Here is a 23175-nt window from a genome sequence, read left to right on the forward strand (position 1 = left end):
GCGGACCCGGCCGGCGCGAGGTGCTGGCGGGCGGGCAGCCGGGGTCCGGGGCGGACACACGCGCACACGCGCCCGGAGGAGCCTTCTCCGAGGCTGCTCTTCCTCTGCCAGACGGAGAGCGGCAGTGTCTCCCCGCCCAGCTCTCACTCGCCCCGCGTCTCCCCCCGCGGCGACTGCTCCTCCTCGGCACCGCCAGCCCCAGCGCCGCTCCGGGGCGGGCGGCGGCGGCGGCGGCGGCGGCGGGACCCGCGGAGCCGCTTTGTGTGCAGCCCGGAGAGGGGCGGCGGCGCAACCACCTGACAGAGGCCCGGGCGCTCGATGCACCTTCCGCCCGCATGAGGAGGAGGTAAAGGCGGCGGCGGCGGCTCGGCTCCCGCCCTCGGCTGGGAGGGAGGGGACGGAAGGGGAGATCGGGGGGGGGGGGGGGGCGCGGGACTGAGGCCCGGCGGGGCTGCCTGGAGGTGCCGGTAAGGCCTCGGTAGCACCGGACTGCGCCGAGTGGCCGGGGGCGAGAGAAGCCACCGGGGTCCCTGAGCCGAAGTTGAAGGAACAAAATGTGAAGTGCGGAGCCGCGTCAGCCGCTTCCTGGCTTGGGGTTCGGGGTGGAGGGCAGCTTGTTTTCTCCTCCCGCGGGGGTGAGGGACCGGGACACGGGAGGGGCGGGAGCGTGGCGGGGACACCGGGGGTCCCGAAGCTTTGCCCGGCAAGGGCGTAGGTTCCCAGGAGCCGCCGCTGCGTGTAGGTCCCGTTGGGTCCCTAGTTTTGCGGCCTAAGCCGAGCCCTATAGGCCTCGCGTCTCTTTTCCCGGAGGGGACCGGCCGGGCGGGCGTTCGAGGCTTCTCTCTGACCGAGCCGGGGCCTTAGGGGCCTCGCTGGGCTCTCGAGGCCTCCAAACTTCGGACCTCGGTGCTTGGGGGTGGGATTTCATTGTGAAAGGGGGAATGGGAAACTCCTGGCGCTGCTCGGCGCTTCCCGCGGCCGCCGGTGCCAGGGAGCCGGGAGGGCCCGGGGTCGGCGGGGCCCGCGTGGGTGGGGGCGGCGAGGCGGCCACCGGGGTCCAAGCCCCAGGAAGGAGCGGGTAGGGAGGCCGCCGCCGAGTCTCCGGCCTCCCTGGAGAAAGGACCCTTTGCAGATTAGGATTTTTGAAATGAAAAAAGAGGTTACAAAGTCGCCCCTTTCCCGCTGAACTTTTGTTTTCTGACCGATAGAGGCCGGTAGAGGACCGTGAAAGAAAAGTTGTCCCCCAGGATGGACTTCGCCGCTCAGCCCAAGCCTGCCACTGCCCTCTGCGGCGTCGTGAGTGCCGACGGGAAGATCGCTTACCCTCCGGGGGTGAAGGAGATCACCGACAAGATCACCACGGACGAGATGATCAAACGACTGAAGGTAAGTTTCTCTGCACAAAAGGTTCACACTTCAGACGTTTGTGGTATTACTGCTCTGCGGGGCCTGGCCTTAAGTTTCGCCTACCAGGCTTTTTTTTTTTTAAGATATTTTACGTCTTTTCTTTTACCCCCTTCTGAAGGGTATCATCCTGTCTTGGCTGTATCTTTGAATAGTAATCTCTGTTAAGGACATAATCATTATGGGAAATTAAAAGGGTATGTATGTGATATTTTTTAATTCTACTTTTTTCCCCTCTAAGTATAAAAATTGGAGTGTTTTTAAAGGTTTTTTTGGTCTAGAAATATTTTTGAGAATACTATTCAAAGTAGTTTCCAGCTTTAGAGGTAGGCAATAATTTGCCTAGGAAGGTTTTCATCAGCTTCTAGGAGACTGATTTAAGAGCAAAATGCATTTTAAAAATTATCACAATTTTCTGATATCCAAAAACTTAAGTATGTAAATAGTATGATTAAACTTTAACAGCAAGTACTGACTTCTCAAAATTCAGGCGTGAAGTAGAGTAATGACTTATGTCCACATGTTCAAAGAGGTTTTAAGGGACAGTGATTATGGCTTATTTTATAAGGGGTCAGCTTATTTTCAAACATGGTGGGCCTAATGTGAAAGGTTGTAAGTTTCAGCCTTTAGGTAAGTTAATTTTTTGTTTTCTGTTGCATGGGTATAGATTGTGGCCATAGCCTTACAAAGTAAGTTTTATTCTTATTAAGGGATCAGCTTGATGCAGTAGTTCTCAACCATGGCATCTTTGACTCCTAAGGAACATTTGTCAGTGCTGAAGACATTTTTTTTGGTTACCATTGGGGGTTGGATTGGAATAGGGGAAGACGAGACAGGGAGTCCAGCTAGGAGACTGTTAAACTGTAGTCTAGGTCAAAGATGTTGAAATCATGAAGTGGGGCTATGATAGTGGGAATAGAGAGATAGGGAGCAATCCAAGAGACATTTCAGTGTTTCACTAATCAGTTAGAGTGTGTGGAAGGTGAGGAAAGCAACAGCATTGACACCTTGCCAGTCTCCCCTTGGGCGACTTGTTGAGATGTGTTTCAGAAAATGATCTTGCCCCTTTCCTGTTAGAGCCTAGTACAGTGCCTGGTAAGTGCTGACAGTGTTGTGAGTGAGTAATATTTAAAAGTGTTCCTGTAGTTTGTTTTTAAAAATCTAGTTGGATCCCACAATTTGCAGCCCATTTGGAAGGAATAGGACACGATACCTTCCATCAAAATAAATCTTGATACTAAAGACTGTACATGAAGTGGGGTGCTTAATTGATGCTTCTTAAAGTTATACTATTATTAAATTTTTGAGATGCTGAAATATGACTTATGAAATATAAATTAAGTAAAATTGTAGATCTTTCTATTATTTCCATATTAAGAATATGGAAACCTGAATTCTGGTGATGGATAATCTGGTTTTTAAAAAGTTAATGATTGTATATACATCTATTTGAAAGTAGATTAAATGTCAAGTATTTTTTAACTAAATTGACAGTCTAGAATGAGCATATGGTTAGAATATTCATTTGTTATGAGTTCTTTGGGAAGTTAAATTTGATATACATATTAATCAATTTGAATGTCCTATTGCTAAAATGTTGTTTTTTCAAGAATTCTTAACGATTTTTGTCTTCCTCCTGCCTTGTAAGGTGATTTTGACTTTGTACTTTTTAGGAAGGAGCTATGCTCACCACTATACCACCAATTCACGCTGTACTTTTTAGGGATCCATGTTTAGTTAAAGTATTACTGTCTTACTAGCATAGATTTTAAATAATATATAACTATATTTTTGATAACTTTTGTGTTGTTTGTAACTTGTATAAATTCAGTAGTTTATTATTATTATAGCAACAATGTTCAAATATTGTGAGGAGGAGGGCTTAAAGGCTAGTAAAACCCTGGTCAGTAGATTTCAAAGATGTTTGGTCCATATTCTTCAGTTTTCAAGAATGGAACAAGCATTTTCCTTTTAGAAGGATCCTAAAAGAAATTCCAGAACTCCTTTTATTTCCTAGATAATGAAAGTTAGACCCAAAGTGACCAACTAACATTTACCAAGATCAGTCATGGGACTGGTTAGTGGCAGAGCCAGGGCAATAGCATCATGTATCTTTTTATTCTTAATGGCTGCTTTCTTCTAAGGAATCTAAAGGAAGTTGATCAAGGAAGCTGTGATTTTTATCATGCGTTGGAAAACAGTAAAGTGAAAAGGGGAAGGGAATCAATGAGAGTTAACTTGGTCTTCTGCAGGGAAATATAGGACAGGATTTTGTGTTCTTAACATTAGAGAGAAACTATTGTGATGCTTTCAAGGTTTCTTGAAGGTAATTCTTAGAGTATGTCTTTGAAAAAGCTAGAACATACTTTTGTATTTTAGAAGTTTTCCTTTCTATTTCCAAGGAACTGCTCTGTTTTTACATCTGGTTAACACTGCCATTCTGTCAGTTCCTTAAACGTGTCATGTTCATTTCTGCCGAGACAGATTTTACATTATGTAACCCATATAGGTACTCTTCCTCCTGTTTTATTAAGGGAAGTCTCTTAGATTTCCTGTTATATACTCCTTTAAGTCCTTCCTGTCACTTGTTACAGATGTGGTGTCACATTTATGCTGTGTTTATTTGGTTTGTGTCCCCAGGTTCTCTGTAAGCTTCATGCATAGCACATGTTTATTTACTTTTGTATCTTCCCAGTGCTTAGTTATGTGTGTGTGCTCAGTTGTGTCCAGCTCTGCAACGCCGTGAACTGTAGCCTACCAGGCTCCTCTGTCCGTGGGATTTCCCAGGCAGAAATACTGGCGTGGGTTGCCATTTCCTACTCCAGGGGATCTTCCTGACCCAGGGATTGAACCTGCGTCTCCTGTGTGTCCTCTATGGCAGGTGGATTTTTTACCACTGTGCCACCTGGGAAGCCCCACAGTTAGGTGCTGAACATATATTTGTTGAATGAATGAATAAATAATATGTATTAATATTGGTTTAGAGAAGTATTCTTATTTTTGAAAATATTTTTAATTTACTTTATCTGAGATTGCATACTAGAGATGATAAAGTATATATTTATAATTTTAGAACTAGAAGGTAGCTTTTAAGTTATTTGGTTTTGTTCAGATTTTCCAGATAAAGAAACTGATTCTGAGAGGTTGTGACCAACCCTAGTCACATAAAGCTGAAAACTATCATTAACAGTTTTGTTATTTAGATCAGTTATAGAAATATTAAAAGCCATATAAAAGTTAGCTGTTTGGAAGGATAGCAGACATTTTTTAATACCAGTGTTACATTAAGCATCAAGATATGTAGTTCACAAATATCCTTCCTCCTGTTTAATTAAGGATTCTGAAACGAATGCAGGAGTCATGCCTGATTAGTTTTGTAACACATTCAAGATGCACCTATAAACAGTATTGTACAAATTCCATTAAGTGCTTCTGCCCATGGACTGTTACACAGTCTCGCTCAGGTCACATATTACAAAGCTATATGACACATATTATTTTTTCTCCTGTTTCTGCTCTTTTGGAAGTGGGAGGCCTTAAGTCAGCCTTGGTTTTTAAAGGAAGGTGGGTATTAGGATGAAGTTTGTTACTTACATCTGTTTCTGTTACCTGCTTTCAGAGTTCACTGCCCCAGACAGGTCTCCATACCCCAAATACTTACTACTGTGATGCTAAGAATTAGGAAAGAGTAAGCCATAGAGTTTTATTATTCTGAAAATGTCCCCCGTTTTTCTCCTACTAGGTGCTACTTCTGTGTTTTCTTTGTATTTTTCTATGATCTTCTCTTTGTGTCCATCATTCTCCCTCTTCCCCATGTTCTCACTTCGGCTTTCTGTAGTCTGGCCTGTGGGATACTTTAATATGAGTTAGGATATGGTGGGCCTGATTGAGGTAGAACACTCCCTTTTCTCATAAGAACCTAGGTTGGAAGAGGGGAAGAATAGATTGCAGGAAGACCATGAATTCTTTCCTTTTCCTTCCCCTCAGGTGGACCTCAGAAATACTTGATTGGGTTATAATCATTTTCACTTGCATAAATGATTTTTTATTTATTCCTAGTTGCCACATGGCATGCTAATTTTATAGGTAGTTTAGTGTATAATTTCAAGTCTGGATTTCGTCTATATATTTTGCTTTAATAAATGTATTACAGAAGATTGTGCTAAGAAAATAAGAAATTAAATGGAGAGGCAAGATTTCTTAAAATGAAGTCCTAAAATATGGCCAGTATACATTTGTGAAGTAATGCTTCATGCAGTACAGCTTCTATTTTAAATTTCCATTTGTGTAGAGGAGTTGTTCTAGTTATCAGCTGGTGTGTAACAAGCTACCCCTAAACCTAATAGTTTAAAACAGCAACCTTTTTCCCTCTGCCCCTGCCAGCCGACGTCCTCGCCACACTGTGGAAGACGTGCATTTCCCATGAGTCGGCGCTGGGTGACATGGGCACCATGGCTTGTCCGTGCGTGCCACGCGCCCAGCACCTGCCTGCCCGCCCCCCGGGCCTTCATGGGGGCTGGCACCTGCTGGGGGTTCTGGTTTTTACTTTTTTAATGTAAGTCTGAGTCTTTGTAATTACTGAATCGTGAGAACATTTTTGAACAATTTGCCTGTCAATAAAGCAGAAGACAGCAAAAAAATAAATGAAAATAAAGCAGCAACTTTTAAAAACCTTATTGTGGTAAATAAAATACATATAAAATAAAATTTGCTATTTTAATCATCTTTAAGTGTATAGTTCAGTGCCATAGTTCCAAAGTGCAGTGCAGAGTTCCAAAGAATAGCAAGGAGAGATGAGAAAGCCTTCCTCAGTGATCAGTACAAAGAAATAGAGGAAGAATGATAGAATGGAAAAGACTAGAGATCTCTTCAAGAAAATTAGAGATACCAAGGGAATATTTCATGCAAAGATGGGCACAATAAAGGACAAAAATGGTATGGATCTAATAGAAGCAGAAGATATTAAGAAGAGGTGGCAAGAATACACAGAAGAACTATACAAAAAAGATCTTCATATCCCAGATAACGACGATGGTGTGATTACCACCTGGAGCCAGATAGCCTGCAGTGCTAAGTCAAGTGGGCCTTAGGAAGCATCACTACGAGCAGAGCTGGTGGAGGTGATGGAATTTCAGTTGAGCTATTTTCAAGTCCTAAGAGAGGATGCTGTGAAAGTGCTGCATTCATTATGACAACAAATTTGGAAAACTCAGCAGTGACCACAGGACTGGAAAAGGCCAGTTTTCATTCTAGTCCCAAAGAAAGGCAATGCCAAAGAATGTTCAAACTACCGCACAGTTACTTTCATCTCACGGGCTAGCAAAGTAATGCTCATAATTCTTGAAGCCAGTCTTCAATAGTACATGAACCGTGAACTTTCAGATATTCAAGCTGGATTTAGTAGAGAGAGAGGAAGCAGAGATCAAATTGCCAACATCTGTTGGATCATCAAAAAAGAAAGAGAGTTCCAGAAAAACATCTGCTTTATTGACTACACCAAAGCCTTTGACTGTGTGGATCACAACAAGTGGTAGAAAATTCTTCAAGAGATGGGAATACCAGACCACCTTACCTGTGTCCTGAGAAAACTGTATGCAGATCAAGAAGCAACAGTCAGAACTGGACATGGAACAACAGACTGGTTCCAAATCGGGAAAGGAGTACGTCAAGGCTGTATATTGTCACCTTGCTTATTTAACTTACATGCAGAGTACATCATGTGAAATGCTGGGATGGATGAAGCACAAGCTAGAATCAAGATTGCTGGGAGAAATATCAATGATCTCAGATATGCAGATGACACCACCCTTATGGCAGAAAGCAAAGAGGAAGTAAAAAGCCTCTTGATGAAAGTGAAAGCAGTGAAAAAGTTGACTTAAAACTCAGCATTCAGAAAACTAAGATCATGGCTCTGGTCCCATCACTTCATGGCAAATAGATGGGGAAACGATGGAAACAGTGAGAAACTTTATTTTTGGAGGCTCCAAAATCACTGCAGATGGTAACTGCAGCCATGAAGTTAGAAGATGCTTGCTTCTTGGAAGAAAAGCTATGACCAACCTAGACAGCATATTTAAAAGCAGAGACATTACTTTGCCAACAAAGGTCTGTATAGTCAAAGCTATGGTTTTTCCAGTGGTCATGTATGGATGTGAGAATTGGATAATTAAGAAAGCTGAGCACTGAAGAATTGATGCTTTTGAACTGTGGTGGTGGAGAAGACTCTTTTGAGAGTCCCTTAGACTGCAAGGAGATCCAACCAGTCCATCCTAAAGGAAATCAGTCCTGAATATTCATTGGAAGGACAGAAGCTGAAGTTCCAATACTTTGGCCACCTGATGCGAAGAACTGACTCATTGGAAAAGACTGTGATGCGGGGAAGGATTGAAGGCAAAAAGAGAACGGCATTGCAGAGAATGAGATGGTTGGATGGCATTACTGACTCCATGGACATGAGTTTGAGCAAGCTCCAGGAGTTGGTGAAGGACAGGGAAGCCTTGCATGCTGCAGTCCATGGGACTACAAACAGTCGGACTCAACTGAGCAACTGAACAGAGTTCCATGCCATAACTACATTCACATTGTTGTGCAACCTCATCATCCATTCAGAGCTTTTCATCATCCTTACCTGAACTCTGAACCCATTAAACTAGAACTCTATTCCCCACTTCCCCCAGCCCAGGCGACCTCTTTCTACTTCCTATCTATGAATTTGACTACTCTAGGAGCCTTATATCAGTTCAGTTCAGTTTCTCAGTCGTGTCCAACTCTTTGCAACCCCGTGGACTGCAGCACACCAGGCCTCCCTGTCTCTCCAACTCCTGGAGTTTACTCAAACTCATGTCTATTGAGTCGGTGATGCCATCCAACCATCTCATCCTCTTCGTATAAATGGGATCATAGCATATTGCTGCTTTTGTGACTGGCTTGTTCACTTGGCATAATGTCTTCAGGGTTTATCTGTTCTTGCAGTATTTGTTAGAATGCACATATGTAACATCTTTTGTTATCCTTTCATTCTTTGACGGACACTTGGGTGGCTTCCACCTTTTACCTACAGTCAGCAACGTTTCCTACTATCTCACAGTTTTGTGGATCGGAAATTTGGGCCGGACTTGGCTTTCTGCTCCACGTTTCATCGTAGGTTCCCTCAGTGGTATTCAGGTGGTCTAATGTGTACACACTGGCTTCTCTCAAACACTTGGTGCCTTGGTAGGAACAGCTGAAAGGCTGGACTCAGCTGGGCCCTTCTTCCTGTGTATTATGTAGTGTTAAGGCTTCTCCACACGGTCTCTCCAGCAGGATAGTTGAGCTCAGTTTTCCAAGACACTCTGAAGGGATTTGTCAGTACTTTTAAAATACTTTATTCAGAATTGCCCTTGACATTTCTACCTTACTCTACTGTTTAACGTATTCATAGCCCAGCTCTCATTCAAGGGGAGGAAAATTGACCCAACTGCTGAATGGAAGAAGTAGAAAAGAATTTGTAGCTGTCTTTATTTAATCTACCATAGGAGCTCTCACAACAAGTCAAAGGATACTACACTTTGTAGTTACAGTCATACATTTGAAAAACATTTAATCTCAAAAAGCAACAGTATATACTTTCAGCGAATTTGCTGGATCCGTAAAATGTATTTTATTAAATTACCATAACAAGTTACTGTAAGAAAAATGTTGTAGGGATTTTTTATATGCTGGTTTGGGAAAAATTACGGACGAGGCTCATGATTTGATCCCAGAACTTGTTTCTTATATTACTTGAATTCTTACTAGAAAGTACTACTGGCCAATCATAATGATGATCCCCCTTTCTCTCTTTTTTTTTGAAAAAACCCATTTTAATTTCTTATTTTGAGACATTTTATCCCTGTAAAAAATTTGGAAAAATTGCACCTTCAACACTCATATCCCTTCACTTAGTTTCACTAGTTAACGTTTTGTCACTTTTGCTTTCACACACACACACACAAACACACGTGGAGGGAGACACATGTAACACACTATTGTGTTGGAAAGCTACTTGCATACATCATGAGATTTCACCTCTGAATGCTTCACCAGTCTTAGTCTAAGCTAATGTCTTAGTCTAAAGACATTCTCTTACTTTATAACAATGATCATTATCATACTCTAGGAATTTAACATTGACATGATGATATCTGTAATACTGTCCAGAATAAAATTCCCTCAATTGCCCTAAAACTTAATTTTTCAAAATTGAATTTTTCCTATCTTTTTTCTTTGTTGTTAAAGTCTAATGGTTCATGATGTCTATCTTCCTTGTGAAATTGTACCTTTTATTATTAAAAATATTCATCTTTGTTTCATTTATAATAAATAAATTTTTTAAAAAGGGGGAAAAAATTGAATTTTTCTTCCTCTGTCCAATTTCCAGCATAGGATCGCATGCATTTATCTTGTCTTTTTTGTCTCCTTTAATCTAGAAAGTCCTCTCATTTTGGGGGGGAGTGTTGTTCATGACATTTTTTGAAGCATTTGTCCTACAGGAGTTGGTAATCTGTTTTGTCTCATTTCCTTATGCTCAGATTCAAGTTGAACCTTTTTTGCAAGTGTACTATACAATCAGTGGTACATAGTACCTTTGCATCATATCAGGAGGCGTATAATGCCAAATTTTGTTGTATTGACATGCTAAGGTTGATCACTTGGGTAAAGTTGGCCAACTTTCTGCATTGTAAAGGTACTTCTCCAGCTTGCATTTAATAAGTAATTTTTAAGCTAGTAAATAGTTTGTGAGAATAATTTGTTTTCAACCATTCTTAACTTTTTTAAAAAACAGTGGACTTTAATTCATTTTGTTCTTGGCTGCACTGGGTCTTCATTGCTGCCTGCAGGCTTTCCCTAGTTGTCGTAAGTGGGAGCTGCTCTCTAGCTGCAGTGCAGGCTTCTCATTGCTGCAGCGCGTGGGCTTTGGAGCACTTGGACTTCAGCAGTTCTGATCGGTGGGCTCAGTTGCCCCGAAGCATATGGAATCTTCCCTGCCCAGGGATCAAACCTGTGTCCCCTGCATTGGATGGCAGAAACTTAACTACTGGACCATCAGGGAAGTCCTTACACAACTGTTTTAGCACCCACTTTGATGGTTATAAAATATAGCCCTTTTTGATTCCATCATTCCTTTCACATGTATTAGCTGGCATTCTTCTGTAGAGGAGACCCTGTCCCCATTTAAAAAACAAAATCACTCATAGATTCTTTATTCAGTGCCTTATAATCCATTATTCCTTTTGAGAGTCAGATTGTCCCAAATGAGCATCCTTGCTTTCCTGTCTTTTCAAACATCTAGTGTCTTTTTGACATGTCTTTCTATGAGTCTGAGCACTTCTTTGTTTTCTGGTACAAAATGTTCACCTGTGCTTCCCTGCCCCAGATTTGGATAGATCTTTTTCCCAAGAACCTTATTTCCACCTTAGTGGAGAGTGGTGTTTCTAAACCGAGGCCTTGGTGTGGCCATTGTGTTCACATTATTGTTAGATACGTAATTTCTTCAGCTCTTTCAGTGTGTGCAGCTAGGACATACACACACTTCAGATCATGAGTCCATCGGCCACTTTCAGCTGCAGTCCAGTATCAGATATTTGTCTAAACTTCCTCCATTCTATATTTGTATCAGACTTCTCTTATAGCATAAATCCTAATTTCTCTAAACTCTGGTAAATTTATTTATACTACTCTACTGTAAGGTGCTACTATAAACACAAAAAATTCAGAACTACTCTTTCAGTATCCCTTGCAAGATTTCTTTGCAGTTCTTTCTGTCAAATTAAGATTGCATAGAGAACCATGCTCATTAGTTATTTGAATTGGAATTTTTTTGGTCTGAATGGTTGTTAATCAGTTTTCTATACAATTAATTTTCTGTTTGTATTCAATTATATGTGCACACACATTTGTTGACTCTTCATTTCTACTGATGAGTATAATCCTTGCTTGACTCTTTATTGGTAACAAAATTTACCATCTTAACCATTTTTAAGTGTTCACAGTACAGTAGTGTTAACTATACACAAATTGTCAATACAGTAGATCTCTAGAGCATTTTCATCATGTAAAACTGAAATTATATCCACAGAACAACTTCCCTTTCTTCTATGATCCCTTTAGCCCATAGTAACCACTATTCTACTTTTGGTTTCTAAGAGTTTGACTACTTTAGTTACCTCACATATAAGTGTGGAATCATATTCTATTTGTCTTTTTGTGACTGACATTTCACTTAGTATGAAGTCCTCAAGGTTTATCCATGTTGTAGCATATGACAGCATTTCCTTTTTTAAGGCTAGTATTCCATTGTGTATATCTACCACATTTCTTCATCCATTAATGGAAGTTTAGAAAGATCCACCTTTCAACTATTGTGAGCAATGCTGCAGTTAACATGGATGTGCATGTATCTCTTTTGAGATCCTGTTTTCAGTTCTTTTATATATATATATTGCTGGGAATGCAGGATCATATGGTAAATTCTATCTGAACATTTTCGGGGAACTCCCCTCCATACTGTTTTCGATAGTGGCTGCTTCATTTTACATTTCACCCAGTAGTGCACCAGAATCCCAGTTTCTCCACATCAATGCTTGTCTTCTATGTTTTTGATAGTGGCCATCCTAACAGATATGATGTAATGTCTTATTGTGGTTCTGATTTGTATTTCCCCGACGTTGGTGATGTTGAGCATCTTTTCATGCTTATTGGTTGTTTGTGTATCTTTTTTAGAAAAATATCTATTCAAGTCCTGTATGTATGTATGTATTAGTTGCTGAGTTGTGTCCAACTCTTCGCAGTCCCATGGACTGCAACCTGTCAGGCTCCCCTGTCCATGGGATTCTCCAGGTGAGAATACTGGAGTGGGTTGCCATTCCCTTCTCCAGTTAAGTCCTTTACCCATTTTTTTTTTCTTTATCCATTTTTTAGTCAGGTTATTTGTTTTATTGTTCAGTTGTAGGAGTGTCTGTGTTCAGTTTTAGAAATTACATTGTTCTTTTTTTTTTTTTTTTTAATTTTTACTTGGTTCAAGAGTCAGAACTACTGGAAAAACTTCTACTTCTCAGAAGTCTTCCATCCTTATTCCTTCCACTGCATTTCCACACACCTCCCCTCTGTAGATAATCATTTCCATTAGTTTCTGGTTGATCCTTTCTTTCTGTGTTACCTTTCTTCTTCTCAAAAGTTAGACTACCATATATACACTATTGTACTTTGTTTTTTTCACCCAATATATCTTAGCAATGACACCATATCTGGAAATCTTCTTTTATTAATTTTTATGATGCTATAGTATTCTATATGTGTAGAGGTACCCTAGTTTTATTTAACTAATCTCTGTGTTGATTTGAGATTGTAATATTTTCCTATTAAAAGTAATGCTAAAACGAATAACCTTGGTACATATTGGTTTGTACTTGAGCAAGTGTATCTTCAGGGTAAATGGCTACGAATGGGATTATTGGGCCAAAGGGTGCCTTTATGAGTGATTTTGTTACAGGTGGTTAAATTCCCCTTCATACCGGTTGTACCATTTTGTTCTTTTACCAGCAAGTATGAGTGCCCAAGCTCTCAGTAATGTATTGTCAAGTGATGCCTACTTTTAAATTAGCAAATTAACATGTTGCCCAAAAAGTCCATTTTATTACCTCCTGGCAACAAAACAAGTTCTTTTTAAGAATGATTAAATATAAGTGCTACATTGAGGTTCAAAGAGATAAGAACCCTATTTAGATTTCCTAAAAAATTCAAAAGGAATTGAGTAGCTTTTTAAAAAGTTTATTTAAAGAAATGAAGGTAGAGATGGAGACAAAATTTTAGTAACAGAGATGATGTTGAAATCAACAAGCCTCACTTAGATCTTCATTCAAGACCTTGAATTAAATAGAAATTAAGGTGAAAGCCTATTAAAAATCATATATGAAATAAATAACATTGATATGTAGAATGCCAGTGCCATAATTTATTTTCCCAATATCAGATATCTGTAGATATCCAAGGGAAAAACTGATTTGTGCTCACAGTAGGAAACTAGGCTTAAAGCATTAAAATGCATTTTATTCTTGTTAGTTTCTATTTTCAGAGTTAATTATTTAAATACTACTTTGGCTGAGGTTGTTGGCATATGGAAGTATGTCCAGTTGAATTCCATGATCAGAAAGATAAGTGGAGTTTATACATGATATAAAAGCCTATCAAGTTTTTATTTGCTTGAAGACAACAAATCAAGAAGTTTCTAGATAACGGTTGCAATAGAAAGCTAAACAGAAACATAAGGAAAGAGTTTACTAAATTTCTTTCCATTGCTATTGGTATTTGGTCTTTTACATTAAGTACAGATCTTCCCAACTGGTACACTTCTTCTATACAGTTACAGACATGCCTAAATACAGGGTCCTCAGCCTTTGGAGATTACAAATACTAGATCTTTTTTTGAGTATTATGTGATATTTTAAAAGTTGAAGCTACCGTTATATGTGTGTGTGTGTGTGTGTGTGTGTTGTTTTTCATGTTATAAAATTATTTTTAAGATCAAACACTTAAAACTTCCTACCAAAATTAGGACACTGTGATTAGTGGTGATAAACATCATGAGTCCATTAGGGGAAACTGGATTTATACTAGGAATAGCACTGAAATAGATTTCCATTTATATGGAGGATATTTGAGCTTATCCTGTTAACTTAACCATAAGTTAAATGCCAGTTATGTGCTAGGATGGGTTCTGTTTCTTTGGATAAAAAGATACTCAGAATTTTAGGGTTCATGAAAAGTTTCATGGAAAAGTGGACAGTTGGACTGGGATTTGAAGGCTTAGACTTTGGTAAACAAATAGGTGGTGAAACAGTTCAAAGAAATGAGTAGTATGGACAAAGACTGAGAGGCAGAAGCAGCTTGGTGTGTTTGAAGAAAACGAGAAGAATAGTTCTGATGGAGCTAAAGCATCCCAAAGAGAGTAGTTGGGAGGAAAAACAAGTGGAAGGTACCGATGAAATTTGTAAAATCCTTAAATGCCAAAGAGAGGAATTTGATTTAAAAAAGAAAAATAGAGCTAAAGAGTGATGTGTCTACATTGTGATCTTGCATGATTAGCAAAGGTAAGGGCCAAAGAGTTTTTTAAGAACATGAATGACACCCTTTCTTTGAGGCCAGTTTGTGGAGTTTTTTATCCTCATGTCCAGACTAGATAGTATCTTTGGTTGAACAGTGTTATTATCTGGTCACTGAGTCATGTCCAACTCTTTGCGACCCCATGGACTGCAGCACTCCAGGCTTCCCTGCCCTTCACCATCTCCCAGGGCTTGCTCAAACTCATGTCCATTGAGTCGGTGGTGCCATCCCGCCGTCTCTTCTGTCTCCCCGTCTCCTCCCGCCCTCAGTCTTTCCCGTCATCAGCGTCTTCTCCAGTGGGTTGGTTCCTTCGCTTCAGTATTGGAGCTTCAGCTTCAGTCCTTCCAGTGAACGTTCAGGACTGATTTCCTTTAGGATGGACTGGTTTGCCTAGTTTACTTACTTGTAGTTTACTACAAGATTACTTGCAGTTGAACAGTAATCGTTTCTAATGGATACTGTCTGAATAAATCTGTTGGTTTCTGAGAGTTAGTAGAATGGTTAGTAGAATTTTATATACTAGATCATTATAATATGAATTACATTTTTATCACATATATTTAGTGCATGTTTTTCCAAAATTTCCTAGAATTGCTGTGGTAGGAATTCAAGTAAACATCAGTAGTAATTTGATGCCAAATTGTTTTAATAAGTGAAAATTAAGTTTGGTGGCCATGTTTAATTTTCTGTAATTTCAGATGTTTGTTGAATTGAAGAGACTTCATGTAGCACTGTAAAATTAGTAGAATCACCACATCTGGAGTTATTTCCTCCATTGAAGTCTTGAACCATTCAAGGTCATCAGTGAGAGTTTGGATTCAACTTTTCCCAAAGTCCTGTTAATGTTGATATTTTGACCTCTTCCCATAAATCACCAGTGTTCTTAAAAGCATGCAAGATGATGAATCCTCTCCAGAAGGTTTTCAGTCTGCTTTGCCCAGATCCGTCAGAAATCACTGTCTGTAACCTACAAAATGTTAATGTTAAACGCTTTAAATAATAAGCCTTAAAAGTAAAAATTACTCTTTGATTCATAGGCTGCAGGACGGATGTTAGCAGGCATAAAAACAAACAGCTGAGAAAAGAACAGAAGCTAAAGGCAAAGGAGAAAAGGAATGATATACCCATTTGAATGTAGAGTTCCAAAGAATAGCAAGGAGAGATGAGAGTTGGAAGTACTTACAAATGTAACTAATGAGAGTTTTACTTTTTCTAAAACTGGAGGCTGAGTAAACATTGACTCAGTGATCAATGCAAAGAAATAGAGGAAAACAATAGAATGGGAAAGACTAGAAATCTCTTCAAGAAAATTAGAGATACCAAGGGAATATTTCATGCAAAGATAGGCTCAATAAAGGACAGAAATGGTATGGACCTAACAGAAGCAGGCACCTGACCTGCCTCCTGAGAAATCTGTATGCAGGTCAGGAAGCAACAGTTAGACTGGACATGGAACAACAGACTGGTTCCAATAGGAAAAGGAATCCGTCAAGCCTGAGTATTGTCACCCTGCTTGTTTAACTTATATGGCCCTGTGTCGCTCCTGTAGAGGTATCCACACCTCTTTTTAAACCTAGATTACCTTTCCATTATAACCTCTGTTAGTACCTCTTGGTGGCTAAGTAGTATCCACTGCATGAATGTAACAGTTTGGTTTTCGTTGTTGTTGTTGCTTGTTTGGCTGTGCTGGCAGCATGGAGGGTTTTCGTTCCTAGAACAGGGTCAAGCCCACGGTCCCCTGCAACAGAGGTGTGGAAACGCAGCAATTGCACTGCCGGGGAAGTCTCCATACCAGTGGATTCATACTGTTCTCATGTTGATGGAAAGAAGCTTGTTTACATTTTAGGCTATTTGAATAGAAGTACTATAAGCATTACTGTATGAGCCTTCTCTTGTACATATCTTGGTTTATGCTGGGTAAACACCTAGGAGTACAGTCACTGGGTTGTAAGGTGAAAGTGTTAGCTGCTCAGTCCTGTCCGACTCTTTGTGACCCCATGGACTACATCCTGCCAGCCTCCTCTGTCCATGAAATTCTCCAGGCAAGAATACTGGAGAGTGGAGTAGCCTTTCCATTCTCCAAGGGATTTTCCATCCCAGGAATCACACCTGGGTCTCTTGCATTGCAGGCACATTCTTTACCATCTGAGCCACTAAAGGCCCAGGGGTCATAAGGTAGGTTATTTTAATTTAGTTAGCAGCTACTAGTCTTTTCCCCAGAATGGTGGTTCTGTTTTGTAATTCCACTGACAATGTATGGTAATATTTTATTTTCAAATAATTTCTCCATACTTTCCACATTGCCTAATTTATCCTTATAAAGTTGATATTTATAATATTTATTAACCATTTGATATATGTCAGATATATAGTGATAGTCCCCTGTTGCATTTCTCATATTCTCTTTTTTTAGTTGAATCGTCTAAGAAAGGATTTTTCATATCTGTTAATTAACTCTTTTCAAAATCTCAGTTTTGGCTCTGCTAGTTTTTCTGTTACTTATTTGTTTTCTGCTCTTATCTCTTTCCTTAAGTGTAGCTTGGATTTTCTAACACGAGTTTCTCAGCCTTAGCACTGTGGACATTTTATACCAGATAATTCTTTGTTTTGGAGGGATGTCTCGTGCATTCTTGGATGTTTAGCAGCATCAGACAGAAATACTCACCAGAACAGTGATAGGCCCTTGCCAGATGTCTCCAGGGAGACAGAATCACCCTCGTTAGAGAACTGCTGTTCTGATATAAGCTTTTTAAGCCTATACATTTCTTTCAAGACATTTTGAATTGTATCTCACTGATTTTGATGTATTTTATTACCATTCTGTTAGAAATATTTTCTCATTTTCTTGATGATTTTTTTCCTTTGACCTGTGAATTACTTAGAAATGTGTGACTTAATTCCCAAATATTTGAAGTATTTATAAATATCTGATTATTGATTATTGCTAGTTTAATTTCATTTTGATCAGAAGACATGATCTGTTTTTGGCTACACCGGGATTTCGTTGCTGGGGGGGGGCTTTCTCTGGTTGGAGGTACTTTCTGGTTGTAGTGCATGTGCTTCTCACTGTGATGGTTTCTCTTGCTGTGGACACAGGCTCCAGGCACACCGGCTCAGCAGTTACGGTGCGTGAGTTCAGCTGCCCCGTGGCGCGTGGGGTCTTCTTTAGCAGAGATCGAACCTGTGTCCTCTGCATTGGCCGTGGGCTCTTCACCACTCAGCCACCAAGAAAGTCTTCTCCTTCATTTTTAAAGGATGTTACTTTTTGGATATAAAGTTCTGAGTTTATAGTTTCAGTGTTTTAGTGATGTGATTCCACTCTCCTGTGTTCTCTAGTGCTTCAGATGAGAAGTTGGTGGCAGTATGTATTTTTGTGTCCTTGTATGTAATGTGGGATTTTTCTCTGGCTGCTTTCATGGTGTTTCTTTTTCTTTGATGTTCAGCAGTTTCACTGTGATGCCCTGAGGTTTGTGTTGTCCTGCTTTGGAATCACTCAGTTTCCTAGATCTATAAATTTATGTCTTTTAGCTAATTTGGGAGAGTTTTGGTCATTATATTGTTTGAGTTTTTTTTTCTTCTTCTACCCCCTTTTTTCTCTTTCTGGGATCTACTTACACATATGTTAAAAATTTTTTCTATAATGCCCTCAGATCACTGGCACTCTTTTTCAGTAATTTCTCTCTGCGTTCTGTAATTTGGATCCCTCCTATTGTTTGTTCTTAAGTTTATGACTTTTTCTTCTGTTATCTTCAATCATAGATAAAGCCTGAAAAATGGAAAGTCATGGGGATTTGGGAGATAATCTGTGATATTATCTATGTGTTTCGTCTTTTTTAAAATACATAGTTTTTTACATGTAGTAAAGTTCATAAACCTTAAGTATAGCATACTGTTGATTTTTACATGTGTATACACACATAGCCATGACCCAGATCAAAACGGCCCTGTGGCAGGCTCCTTTATGTCCCCTCCCCAGAGACAGACACCCTTCTGGCCTTTACCAGGGTACATCTTGCCACCAGACTTCATACAAGTGAAGTCATGCAGTGTGTACTCTTTTAGGTCTGACTTTTTCCCTAAATATTATGTCTGAGTTTCATCCATGTTGTTTTGGGTTGCAGCGATTCATTTTCACTGTATGAGTGTACCAGAATTTACTTATCCATACAATTATTGATAGTAATTAATAAAACAAAAAGTTATTTGGGTTAATAACTTTTTGTTTTTAAGAAGAAACAGTTCTTTGAATAATGTACATGGTTTTTAGTATTGGTAAGGACTCATTTGTCTTGGGTATATGCCTGAGTTTGGTGGATTTTTTTTCCTTAAAGAATCAGATAGTAAGAATTTTATGTTTTGTGGGTCAATAGAACTCTATAAGTATTTACACAAAAGAACTTTTTTAAAAATTTGGTTTATTTTTGGCTGTGCTGGGTCCCCACTGCTGCACGGGCTTTGCTCTGGATGCTGAACAGGGGCTTCCCTCTAGTTACGGTGCCGCGCAGGCTGCTCGCTGCGGGGGCTTCTCTCGTTGTGGGACACTGGCTCCGGGACGCGGGGGTTTCCGTGGTTGTGGCATGTGGCCTCCATGGTTGGTGATCTGGGCTGTAGAGAGCAGACGCAGTGGCGGTGAACAGACTTGGTTGCACCGAGGAGTGTGGAATCTCTGCATTGGGGATCCAACCCTTGTCTCCTGCCTTGACAGGCAGATTCCTTACCTCTGAATCCAAGGAAGCCCAGAACTTTATTTTTAAAAAACAAAATTGAAAACATAGTAGTGATTCAGTACTTTTTTTGTAACACAGGTTTGCTAATGAAAAGAATGGAATTCTTTAAGGAAAGAGATGTGGAAGTAACATTTTACTTAATTGGGCCTCGAAGTTAATGTTCCCTGTTACCAAAATGGATTTCAAGTGTTTACCTATTAATGCTGATCTGTTATGAAATGTGGTATATTTCATTTGAAAAATTTTTTTCACAGATAGCTACTCCCAAATATTGGTGTCAGTTTATGAACATATGATTTTAATTGAGCATATTCATTGCTTGGAAAGCATTTATTGAAGTATTTTATATTTTTCTTTTGATAATTGCCTTTGAGCTTTTCATTACATTTCATACTAATAGCTTTCAGTGGAAGAGTTAGGGTGGAAGTTCCTCAACTGCAATTTAAAATGGACTTTGAAATGTGGAAATTTCCTGTGTGTGTGTGTTGAGGTCCTAAGAGTTCTGCTGGAATTGCAGTTTGAGCTTGGAAATGGAGATCTAAGTTTTTGTTAAAACTTTTGGTAGCACAGGAAAAAAGAGCTTGACATTTCTTGTGATTCAGTAGTGGGTGTTCCTTGTTGAAATGTGTAAGTTTTCACATATATGTACTTAACAGGCTTTTGGTTACAACTTGAAGTCATTGAGAAGCAGCCCCATACCTAGAACCAAAGCTACTTGATAAAGCCATTCAGTGTTTAAAAATACCAGCAACAAATGCTGTCAATTAAGTGGTGCTGAGTGCTGAAAGAAGCCGAAGACTAATCGAGTGACATTCACAGGACTAGCAAGAAAAACAAGAAGGAAGTCTCGTTTTCTTCTTCCTGCCTTCTTATCACTCTGCCTTCTGTTGAAGATGCTGAGGCAGTGCATTTTTCTGAATTTGTTTGAACATCAGAGAATAGACTATATAGATAGATAGAGGAGGTAGATTTGGAATTGAGAGACATGTAAATACTTAGCTTACTGTTCTGATAAGTGAACTTCTGTAGAACTTGACTGATTGTTTCTTGATTTTGTCTAACAGGATACAGCCCTGTGTGTGTGTGTGTGTGGGTATGCATGCTTAGTCGCTCAGTCATATCCAATTCTTTGTGACCCCATGAACTGTAGCCCACCAGGTTCCTCTGTCCATGGGATTACCCAGGCAAGACTGCCAGAGTGGTTTGCTGTTCCTTCTCCAGGCGATCTTCTTGACTTAAGGATCGAATCCATATGTCCTGCATTACCAGGTGGATTCTTAGGTGATAAATACCCCATTCTGGGTGAGGTCAGTTGCTTTGTTAGTTAAAACACTATTCCATCTGCATAGTCTAACTCAAGGATTGTCAGACTTAAGTTTTATACTTTTGCATATGTAAGGGAAAATAAAATTGAAATAACTTGACTGTTATTCCTAAAAATTTTTACATTCATTATTTGACCCTTCTAAATCTTATTTCCGACTAGTTGTTGATGTTTGTGTTTTTCTATACAGTGTATGTGTCATCAGAAGTGGTGTTGTTCAGTCGCTAAGTTGTGTCTGACTCTCTGATCCCGTGGCTTACAGCACACCAGGCTCTTCTATCCTCCACTGTCTCCCAGAGTTTGCTCGGTAACGCTATCTAACCATCTCATTCTCTGCCACTCCCTTCTCCTTTTGTCTTCAATCTTTGCCAGCAGCAGGGTCTTTTCCAGTGAGGTCAGCCCTTTGCATCAAGTGGTCCAAGAATTGGAGCTTCAGCTTCAGCAACAGCCCTCCCAATGAATACTCAGGGTTGGTTTCCTTTAGGATTGATTGTTTTGATCTCCTTGCAGTCCAAGGGACTCTCAAGAGTCTTCTCCAGCACCACAGTTCAAAATCATCAGTTCTTCCATGCTCAGCCTTCTTTATGGTCCATGTATCATCAAAAGTATTAGTGATACAGAATATCTCTGAGAAGTGCCCTACTATAATTTCAGAGGTGTTCTTCCAAGTCACTAACTACCTAATACTGTAGGATTTGGCGCTAGTGCTTTTCTAGACATCGTCACGCACTGTCAGCACAAGGTTTTCAAACGGAAGTTTGTCTAAGTACAAGCAATAGCACTTTTTAGCATTCCTTCTTGCTGTCACTTTTTTGAAGATCACTGTAAGACATGAGTATCAGACTTGTTAAAATTTGGGTCTTAGAAGTAATAAATAAATTTTAATTTATCACAGACCATGTATGCCAGACAGGCTGGGAACTTCATGTCTGTTATTACTAAATACCTTAATCTTTAAAAAAAAAAAAAATTGTATTTATTTATTTGGCTGTGCTGGGTCTTAGTTGCAGCTTGTGTGATCTTTTAGTTGTGGCATGCACTCTTAGTTGCAGCGTGTGGGATCTAGTTTCCTGCCCGGTGATCGAAACTGGGCCCTCTACACTGGGAGCACGGAGTCTTACCCACTGGGCCACCAGGAAAGTGCCTGCCATAATCTTTTATGATTATACTATTATCTTTGTTTCATAGGCACAGAAAGACTTGAGTAATATATTCAGGTCACATATCCATGGAGAGGCAGAACAGAATTCACACACATGGTCTGAATAAAGCCAAAATTTAATTTGTGTTCTTTTTATGCTGTAAGGAAATCAGTTTGAGAGATTAGGGTAGAATGAGTATGTACACTGGTCAATTCTTAGCATTGTTGTCTCGGTGGACTCAGGCAGTAGAAACATCTCTGGATTGGAGATTGACGATCAAAAATTACCAAAATCTGGGGTGGGTGTAGGTGTGATACTGTTAGAACTTGACTGAAATGGCTACTCTTGGCTGTACACGGATAGAGAGGTAAGTAAGGCAGGAGGGACCTGTAGAGTATGATTGAAGATTTAGAATTCATATTGAAGGCAAAGAGTAGATTCAATGAGAATTAAAAAATGAAGGAGTTAGGGGGTAGAATGTCCTAAAAAGTAATTTTTTTATTTTGGCTGCACCATGTGGGATCTTAGTTCCCCAACCAGGGATGGAACCTGTACTCCCAACAGTGGAAGCTTGGGGTCTTAATCTCTGAACCACCAGGGTAATCCCTAAAAAGGAAATTTGTTAAGAAGTAAAATGGTTTATAATGAGGTTCAAGATGTGGCTCAAGTAGGATAAAGATGGAAGGTAGAGATTCTTTTAGTAATTCTGAGATAACATGTGTGAACTATTCGGGGCAAACTGAGGCATGCAGTCACTGTGAAATAAGGAACTATAATGCTGGAATAGTAATTGGGTCTTTGATCTAGAATGAATTGTAATTTTAAATTGAGAATCTGAATATTTACTTCTAAATCCTGAATCATCTTGTTATAAACCTTGTAACCTGTGTAAAATCCTTTTCTTTGAAGTTTTTTCCTCTGTTGAGAATAGGTATATTTAGTCTCCTTACCTCCTTCCCAGTCATAGTTAAGGGTTATGTAGTAATACTACACATACTACAAGCTAATGTGTTTCCCCCACCAGTGTTTGGTTTTGTGGTCTTACAATTCCCTGAGACTTTTTCACTTTGGGGGAGGAGTGCATTTTGCCTGGAGAAGATTGTCCTGTCTTTGAACGCTTGCGGTCTCCCTTAGTTTCTCTGAGTGACTTTTTTTGCTTCCTTGTTTGGTTAGAACTTATTGGAGGAAGAGAAATAGATGCTGTGCATGTCAGTTCCCAGTGGTTATATAGAAAAAGCCATGGGTAGCTGACTTGGCTTATGTGGTGTCTAGGACAATTATGTGTCTTCCCTTTCAGTTGTTCTCTTTCCTGATATTGGAAGATGGCTTATGAATCACAGCTTTCCCAGTTGAACATTTCTCATTGCTTTAAAGGGACCTTGACATTTAAAAGAATATTTTATGGAAAGGTGTGAGAATTTTCTCTCCAGTTCATTTTTATTCATCTGTATTTTATTTT

At 39.8% G+C, this 23175-nt stretch overlaps 1 protein-coding gene across 3 annotated transcripts in view; it reads left to right on the top strand.

Annotated features, from left to right (window-relative positions):
- The first annotated feature begins 255 nt into the window (after positions 1-255).
- Positions 256-23175, top strand: part of PDS5A (PDS5 cohesin associated factor A) — a 119861-nt gene continuing 96941 nt past the window's right edge. The window contains exons 1-2 of one of the 3 annotated variants that reach the window (XM_020878931.2): positions 256-346; positions 1209-1386. In XM_020878931.2, the coding sequence (XP_020734590.1) occupies positions 1249-1386 (138 nt within the window). In that variant the 5' untranslated portion in view covers positions 256-346; positions 1209-1248. Of the gene's footprint in view, positions 347-449; positions 562-616; positions 636-1208; positions 1387-23175 lie in introns of those variants that run through there. The other 2 variants (XM_070451996.1, XM_070451998.1) reach the window with 2 other exon arrangements.

The sequence above is a fragment of the Odocoileus virginianus genome, chromosome 21 (assembly GCF_023699985.2).
Source record: "Odocoileus virginianus isolate 20LAN1187 ecotype Illinois chromosome 21, Ovbor_1.2, whole genome shotgun sequence".
NCBI lineage: Eukaryota > Metazoa > Chordata > Mammalia > Artiodactyla > Cervidae > Odocoileus > Odocoileus virginianus.